Source organism: Rutidosis leptorrhynchoides, chromosome 1 (assembly GCF_046630445.1).
Source record: "Rutidosis leptorrhynchoides isolate AG116_Rl617_1_P2 chromosome 1, CSIRO_AGI_Rlap_v1, whole genome shotgun sequence".
Lineage (NCBI taxonomy): Eukaryota > Viridiplantae > Streptophyta > Magnoliopsida > Asterales > Asteraceae > Rutidosis > Rutidosis leptorrhynchoides.
In genome coordinates, this window is record NC_092333.1 from 673,066,675 (window position 1) to 673,075,798 (window position 9,124).

General features: G+C 31.0%; 1 protein-coding gene across 1 annotated transcript; it reads right to left on the bottom strand.

Moving 5' to 3' along the window:
• Positions 1-732: 732 nt before the first annotated feature.
• Positions 733-2,330, bottom strand: LOC139885942 (autophagy-related protein 8C-like). The gene is made up of 5 exons (XM_071869690.1): positions 2,176-2,330; positions 1,634-1,689; positions 1,493-1,545; positions 1,152-1,270; positions 733-1,044 (listed from the first exon to the last, which is right to left on the bottom strand). The coding sequence occupies exons 1-5, from the start codon at positions 2,210-2,212 to the stop codon at positions 950-952; spliced, it is 360 nt and encodes a 119-aa protein (XP_071725791.1). The 5' UTR covers positions 2,213-2,330; the 3' UTR covers positions 733-949.
• Positions 2,331-9,124: the final 6,794 nt, after the last annotated feature.

Here is a 9,124-nt window from a genome sequence, read left to right on the forward strand (position 1 = left end):
GTGCCATAATAATGTGAATTCATAAAATAAGTTTACTACTACTTGATTTTTATATTTTCTTTAATTTAATTATTTCTATAAGGAACAAGTCCTTTTTTGAAAGTCCTATTTTATTGGTGTGTCACAGACAAATTTTGGTATAGTTTAAAAATGAATCTTTTTAAGATTTCAATTTTTGAGAAAATGTTTAAGAATAAAAATGTAAAGTTGATTGTCGTTTTTAAAGGTAGACAATTATTTTGAAACAAAAGAAAAATAGAATTATAGACACATATTTCGAGATAGATCAAGTAATAGTCTAATAATTTAGACACGTTACATTACTTGATATTTTTCTTTTATTATTTACGCATTAATTAAATCACGTATGAAAAAGAAAAAGATGCTATAAAAATTTTAACTAGACTCGAAGTCATCATTTTTATCGTAGTTTTTCTCTTCAAATTGTCACACTAAATTTATTTAAAAAAAATAACGTGACAATGAGTTATATAAGTCGATTAGCTTTCGAACACTTGTTTATAAATAGAGTAGGGGGCATTATTTGATCGATTCGCCCCGGGCAACAGAACACTCGGGACCAGCCCTGCAGCTGGTATGAATCGATTATCCATTACTATTAATCTCACCCCAAGTAACCTGCAGTGAATTTAATTTATCTAGACAGTTTGAAGGCTTAGTTCCAAACACCCCTAAATCAACATGTTAATGATGTGGTATCGCATGCATCCATAAACAATAAGAAAATACCATTCATTCATACGACTATCAAATTATTCCCAGTTCCAGAATGCAAACATTTCATTGAAATACTGTCCAATTAAGGTTAAAGATAAAAGCAAATAAAGGATTTTATATAGAAAAAAAAAGCACCGATAAGAGAATGTACACGTTCAAGGCTTTCTTCAACCATATTTACATCCATCATTCAGCTTCTAAACCGCGCACTTCAAAGTAATCCAAATGTGTTCTCTCCACTATAAGTCATGTAGAGAAAACCATCTTCGTCTTTGTTTTCTTCATAGATAGCAGACAGCATGGCACCTGTAGTAAAATTGTCAAAAACACAAATGAAACTTGGAAAACAAAATATTAAAGCAATAAAATACACAATATATTAAAATCAAACAAGTTTCAAATTTCATTCATACCAGTAGGTGGTAGAATGTTCTTGACAAAAATAAAGATGGCCTTTTCGGCACTCAGCTTAATTCTCTTTCTCACAACATACACAAACTGTCCAACAGTTAGATCAGCAGGTACCAGATATCTGAATCCATCAAATCAAATAGACTTAATAAGCTTAAAAAACCAAAATCAAATAGTGCAGTCAGAGACTGCTAACGCCAATACGCAAAGGTTCACCCCACTGTTCAAAACGCTAACATAATAAATTTAGTAAACGAAACATAAGTGGGTTCTCAAAATCCAAAAGACCATTATTCTTTTGTCTCAAAAGAACCAAGAATTCAATATAAAAAAAAGTGCCTACTTCTTCTTGTCAATATCAGATATATCAGATCTTTCAGCCTTCTCCACAATAACCTGCTAACACAAAACATAACATAACATAAATGATCAAAACAATACCACAAATAATGCATTTTATCATATAACTGAAAATCTTAAGTACCGGAATTCTGTCAGGATACTTCTCCCTGATACGTGCAGACTCAGCTTGTCGCTTCTCTAACAATATTACCACCAATAATAAAGTCAAAAACCACAACATAACAAGTTTAGATTCACATGAATAACCAAATGTAAGCAAACTGTTAAATAAATAAGACCAGTTATATCAGAGTAACTAAACAAAGATCAAATATGCAGTTTGATACAAATAAACATAAAGAACATACCATGATTAAACAATTATCAGTATAAGGCCAACAACAAATTGGTGTTTTGCATCACTAATGGTACTACTAATAGTCTAACAGAACGATCCATGTAGTTAACTGATCAAACCTGATTAAAGGTTAACGCAATTTTATCTTATTTTTACTTTAGATCGAAGAAACACTAATTAAGAATTTTTCTATAGATATCATAAAATCGTGCAAATTTAACGGATGAAAAACAGATAATTAACAGAAAAGAGCTCAAAATAAACGCAATTAAACAACAGATCAAAAACGCATACAAACGAATTACAATAAGATCAAAATTAATAACCTAGAGGATGTTCCAACTTGAAGGAGCTTTTGGCCATGATGATCCGATTGAAATTAGGGTTTTGAGAAAAGGGGAAACAGATAAAAGAATGCAATTTGACGTGTCGTCTATTGATTTCTAGTTTTTCTACGTTTCTTTGAGGTATTTAACGTGGATACACGGCACAAAAGCCCACGAAAGTCCATTTATACGTAACACGCTATTTATATTTGGAAAAAAAAAAAAAGTTTATTACGGCGAACCTCTAACCCCCTGCATCCTTTGATGACAACTACGCATCGGGTCATACGTAGCTCCGGGCAAGTGTCGTCGGAACGAACTCCTATCTTAGTGCCAAGCACAAATGGGTGGCCCGAGAGTCAAACCCACGCCTTATTTGAGGAAACCCCGATTTGACTGGTCAACTAAGCATTTGCGGGACACCCTGGTCAGCTGAGCTAGCTGATGTGTAAAATCGCGTATATAAATTATGATGGAAAATACCGGTTTAAAAAAATTACTACACACTAACGGGCAGTGTACCCGATCGTGCAATAGTATAAAGTTGGTAAATCCAAGATCGTTCCAAGGACAGTTTAAACGTGAGAATTAAGATTACAGCTAATGAAAATAAACAAAGTTAAATCTAGGAAAATATGAAAATACGAAATAATGGATTTTGTGGCTATTTAACGATTAGCCAAAATCAAGATTCGATTAAAAGTAAAAACAATATTTTTGGTATTTTATGTTTAAGCTTTAAATGAAACAAGAAAAAAAAAATAAGATAGTTGTAAATCAAATACGAGAACGAATGTTCGTCTAAACCTTTTACACCTAGTGTTGGACGCGTTTAGATTATGCCCCAATTACAATCTAACATATGTGAACTACCTAGTCGGTCCACCTGGAATTCCCCAGCTCAAACGCTTCAATTAAGATTACACGACACGGAATTCCCCGTAGCCTAAGACCTCCTAATTGTGATCAAATATCTCAACTGAGATGAAGACTCGAATTACAACCACACCAACTCTCGTTATGTATGATTCACCCCTATTTCGTCTAGCCTTTTGAATTCAATTTACTCTCGTCTCCGAGTAAGCAAACAACCAATTAAGACAAACCAATTGTAAATTTATGTATTAAATTAATGAACTCTCGTCCTATCAAACAAATTCACAACTAATTGAATCGAAAAGTCTAGTTTCAATAAAAATCGATCTTTAATTCAAACATCAAATCATCATATATTAAACTAATAATTGATAAATAGCATCCAACACATAGGTTTATTAGTCTAGACAAACATTAAGAAACTAGCCAAAAATCATGGCAACAATTGAAATCAAAATAATAATTAAAGAAAACATTGTTGATAAACAACGAATCAACCTAACACGATGAATCTTAATTGATGCTCGGATTGATCCTCGTTAGCGGAATAATTGATGCGTTAAAGTAACCTTGGAATTCCCCAAAAGTCACTAAAAATCGTCCCTTGTGCTCTAAAAATCTGCTGCCAAAAAGATAAGTTAGGGTAACAAAAACTGCTCCTTTAAATAGTTGAAAATCCCTGACCGGCCCAATTTGCGCAGTGCGCAAAATACGCGCGGTGCGCACTAGTGAAGAAAAATAGCTGTGAAAATTACAAACTGGCGGGTCTCTGCTGTAAGCATAATGCGCGGTGCTCAAGCTTTTGCGCGGCACGCACTACTAAGGAAAGCAACTCTTCCTTGTTTTTACATATGTCTTGCCTCGATCTCAACCCAAATCACCTATTAACCCATAATCTAATGAAAACTCGCCATAAACTCATCAAATCAATAAAATGAATACTTCTCGGCTCTCAAATAATAATCTTCATAATAACCGTAAATATTATTGCCATGATAAATATATGAGAAATGTGCAATATCACTAGCCCAACTGGCTAACACGCTATTTATATAAAATACTCCGTAACAATTACTAGTATATTAATTACTCTTCTCGTCCCTAATTTATTTATTTATTTTTTAACGGCGTATCGAATTCTTTCACTTGTCACTTACACACGCGTTAAGAGGAAATTCAATTCGCGGCGATGTTGACAGTGCCAGTGAAGGTTGGGAAAAGCCCCCGGAGACCTTTTCAAATCCATTGATGTTGGCAGTATCATCAAAGGTTGGAACTGTGATGACCCGGAAAATTTCGACCAAATTTAAACTTGATCTTTATATGTTTCCGACACGATAAGCAAAGTCTATAATATTGAGTCTCGAAAATTTTGGAACTATGTTCATGTATTCAATTACGTTCGACTAGTTTCGACGATTCACGAACCATTAATTGTAAATAAATATGTGTGTGTATATATATATAAATGGTAATTGAAAATATAATTTGAAATATTATATGTTAGTGCTATTAAAATTTAATTCTGTAAAATAAAAAAAAATAGGATATTATAATAATTATTATTTAAAATATATCTCTATATATAAATAATGTATATTAAAAATAAATATTAAATGGTTGTAATACTCGTTTGATGTTTCGATTGTTATTTAAACAAGTTCAAATATAATTGATATATTAGTAGTATCATTACTTTCATCATTATTATTATTGTTAATATTAATATTAATATTTGCATTAATAATATTATTACTTCTAATACAAAATATATATATATATATATATATATATAATTTGATATGTTTAAGTTGTATTATTATTAATGCTATTATTATCATTAATAATATTAATATTATTATTGTAACATCCCGCGTTTTTCCGTTAAATTTATTTTTAACACCTTTTTTTTAGATAATACCTTTTGTTATCTAAATTCGCGTCTTTCGTTAACTAACGTTCATAATATTCCGGTATTTAATTATAACATCACTCGTTTACTCGAACGTTTTTAAAATATTCGTTTGGTTAATTCCCGCACCCGCTTTGAAACTCGAGGGACCAAAGTTGCTGTATCGACCTTACTTTTTCCGTTATCTTTTACCGTTAATTATTTAATGACCGTTAATTGTTATTCGTGACACGTCATTTCTATGATCTATATTATTATTTTTGTAATAATATATTAATTATTATGTGTTATGTGAATATTTGTATTCATATTTTAAGTTGTACGTTTCTACGTGTCGTGGATTTCTATCCGGCGAATCTTTTCGGTTTTCAAACCAACGGTCAAACTTTTGGGATTTTTAAATCCAAATTATTTTAAATATGATATTTTGATGTCATATGATCATATATAGTGTTTATATATTTTATTTGTCGCGTGTGCGTTATCTCTCTGAATATTTAATCGCGTAGCGTTGTTTTCGCGTTTCGGGTTTTCGTTCGGGCATTCGGGCCACAAGAATTCTTTTATTTATCAAAGTTAGGCCACAAAGGGGCCCACACCATCAAAAATTCGGCCAAATGGGACCCCCTCCCCATTTTCATTTTTTTTCATTTTTCATTTCATTATCATTTTACATTTCCTTGTTTTTCCCTAAATCTAATTTCTCTCCTCTTCCTATTTTCTTTTTTTCTTAGCCGTCACCTTCTTACCATCATCATCATCAATTCATCATCAAATCAAGCTTGGATCATAGGGCTTTTTACATAATCGGATTGCTCTCGTTCTTCTCTACGCGTTCATATAAATCAATTCTTGATTAGGGTATAAACCCTAACCCCAGCTTTTTAATTGTTCTTTAACTTTTCTGTTTTTATATGTTATAATGATAATATAATGCTTATATGTTATTGTATTGTTGATTGTATGCGTAGAAATGCTCGTTAATTCATGTTTTCGGTTTGATTAATTTGGGACAGAAGCTTGTTTGTTATTTTCTGGAAATTTAACTGTTATAAAAGTGAAATTAAAGTGTCTAGATGAGTTCCTCTCATCAAGGCATTAATTTTAGACTCCGAATTCATGTCATTTCGATTCCCGGATGTCTAGTTATGATTAAAATGGTGTTATGTGAAGATTAAACTATGAAAACGAATTGAACCAGGTTTGGTCCGACTTTGTGACCATTTTTAGAGTCTTTAGGGTGTACTAGTGTGTTAGGATTGATGATGGGATGAACTTTTATGTTCGGGTCATCGAAATCAGAGCCACGGATCACCCGTTATGACTAAAACACGTTTTTGAGCGGATTAAAGGTCCAAACTGATTAAGAGCTGTAAGTCATGACTTGGTGACTATTCTTGGGATGTTCTTGAGCATACTAATATGTTGGGTGGGTTGGTTAGGCGAAGATATATATAAGACTCGCCGAAAACCGATTCCCGGAGCTCAAGTTTTGACCCGATGAACTTTTAATTAAAACTTATGATTAATTATTAAAACTTATGATATAAATAATGATTCTCATTATTATTAAATTTCTTATGATATACATTTATTATATCATTTAATTATTACTTATGATTTAATTAAACTTTTAATTAAACTTATGATTAATAATACTTTTATTATTAATGAAAAATACTTATGATAAGTATTAAACTTATATTATGAGATTATTATAATAAGACTTATAATAAGGATTAAATAATTATTTAATTATTATAAGACTTAGTTATTATTTAATTATGATTTAATTATTAAATACTTATGATTTAATAATTATAATTAAAAACTTATGGTATGATTAATAATTCATTATTAATTAATAATACTTTTGATATGATTAAAATTTATTATTAAATAATAATACTTATATTATGTCTAATATTTAATTAATTAATTAAATACTTAGGTTATATTAATTATATCATTTAAACTTATGTTAACTTAACAATTCATTTTAATTTAATTAAACTTATGTTATGACATAATTATACATATTTAACTTTAATAAACATTATAACTTATATTACTACTACAACTTATACTTTTAAAATTAATGTTGACTATGTTTGACCAAGGTTGACTTTTGAGTTGACTTTTGGTTGACTTTGACTTTCAGTTGACTTTTGTTAACTTTCTAAATAAGGAAACTTTCCTAACTTAAAAACTTTCTAAAAATAGAAACTTTCTAAATTTGGAAACTTTTCAAAAATAGAAACTTTCTTAAAATAGAAACTTTCCAAAAATAGAAACTTTCCAAAAATAGAAACTTTCCTAAAATAGAAACTTTCCAAAAATAGAAACTTTCCTAAAATAGAAACTTTCCAAAAATGGAAACCTGCTAAAAATAGAAACTTTCTAAAAATAGAAAGTGTGTGTCCGTACGCTGTTCCGATCAAACCGATGCATATTGAGTATTGTTCTATGTCTACTTGCAACATGTACAATAGCTATCATACTAAGACTTGACATAAGTTAGTTATTTATATCGACCTGCTTTATTTATAGGTCGGCGTTGTGATCATTCTTGATCACTTACTTCATATGCTGTTCGCATTTTTGTGTGATTACTTCTTTTGCTTTAAGGTGAGTTATAGTCCCATTTTCTATTTTAAATCTTTTGGGATGAGAATACATACAATTTATTTTATATTTTGGACACAAGTGGAAGTTGGTTTAACTTATTCATTGTGAGTTGAACAAAAATATTCCCTAGTCTGGTAACTGTAATCACTGGTTTCTACTGGTGAACGCGAATCCTACGGATAGATCTATCGGGTTTGACAACCCCATTTCGAGCTAGTCGCGCTAGCAATTTATAATCGGAATGTTTAGTACTTCGTATTTTGTTGTAGATACACTTGTTCGGTGTATATTATTTATTGTGTTTGGCAAGGGTAAATAAATGGTTAAGTGGTTACCAGGTGGCTCACGGTAAATGGAATAATGTTTTTATATGTTTTCTAGCATATAATTTTATGGTCCGAAAAGGAGTTTTTATGTTTTCAAACATAAATTTTTATTGTTTAAATTAAATATTGTTTGTAATATTAAACCTATAATTCACTCTCAACATTTTTGTTGACAGTTACTCGCATGTTTTATTCTCAGGTCCATGATTGATTGCTTCCGCTGTGCTTAGAGAGTCTGCATATTTATGATGGCAGCTTTTGTTAAACATTAACTTGCATTCTATTTTGATACGTTTAATAGTGGATGCTGTTGACTTGGTTTTGGTTAACTTTTAGTTAACAAATAGTGTATGGTTTTTCTAAACTTACATATTTTGATAGGTTTCCTTTATAGGAAATCATTTTTAAATAAATAATGCAAGGTTATTTATTAAATTCATATAGAGTTATGATCAAGCTATGGGACCAAGATAACGATGGTCGTCAAGTGTACTTTGACGGGTCGTTAAAGTTGGTATCAGAGCGTTGGTTGTAGGGAATTAGGCTGCATTGATGTCGTTACCCGAGTCAATAGGGTGCATTAGTGAGTCTAGTCTACAGCCCGGCCTATTATATATTATTATATGGATTATTTGTATTGTATCGGTATATATATTGTTATCATACATACATCTCTATTATGTTCTGAATCCAGGAGGAACTCCCATTCTGATTTAAACGTATTCTCCGACTCATGCGAACTTATCCTTATAAGAACACCTCGGATAGTGAAACCGAGGGATGTCATTCTCGACTTCTGAAATTCTCGACATTTCTATGTCATCTATTATGGTTATGTACATAACGTTTGAGTTATATTACGCGAGATGTCATTCTTGACTTCTAAATGCTCGGCATTTCAATTTCAGCTATTATGTTTAGGTATATAACATTCTGGTTATATTATGTGCCTTTGTGGCGTTATGCCTATGTGCTTTGGTTTTTGAACCGGAAAACATCATTCTTGACTTTTAGAGATTTGTTTTAGAGAAATTGTATGGAAATTTGAGGTTGATCACGTGTCCTGACCTCATGTAGTACTATTGGAATGGAACTATGAATTAGTGAAATATAATGGCGTCAGGCCAACGTGATTATATTGCGTTAATTCATAAAGAAGTCCCAATATTGTGACATGAGGAATAGAAAGCGAGTCAAAGAAAATTTT

What these genes read in the sequence shown, in the direction of transcription:
- LOC139885942 (XM_071869690.1), bottom strand. Translation starts at nt 2,212, where the DNA reads ATGGCCAAAAGCTCCTTCAAGTTGGAACATCCTCTAG. An exon ending in AGTATCCTGACAGAATTCCG is followed by an intron (nt 1,546 to 1,633) that starts GTACTTAAGATT and finishes TTGTGTTAGCAG; the next exon opens with GTTATTGTGGAGAAGGCTGA. An exon ending in GAACATTCTACCACCTACTG is followed by an intron (nt 1,045 to 1,151) that starts GTATGAATGAAA and finishes ATTTTACTACAG; the next exon opens with GTGCCATGCTGTCTGCTATC.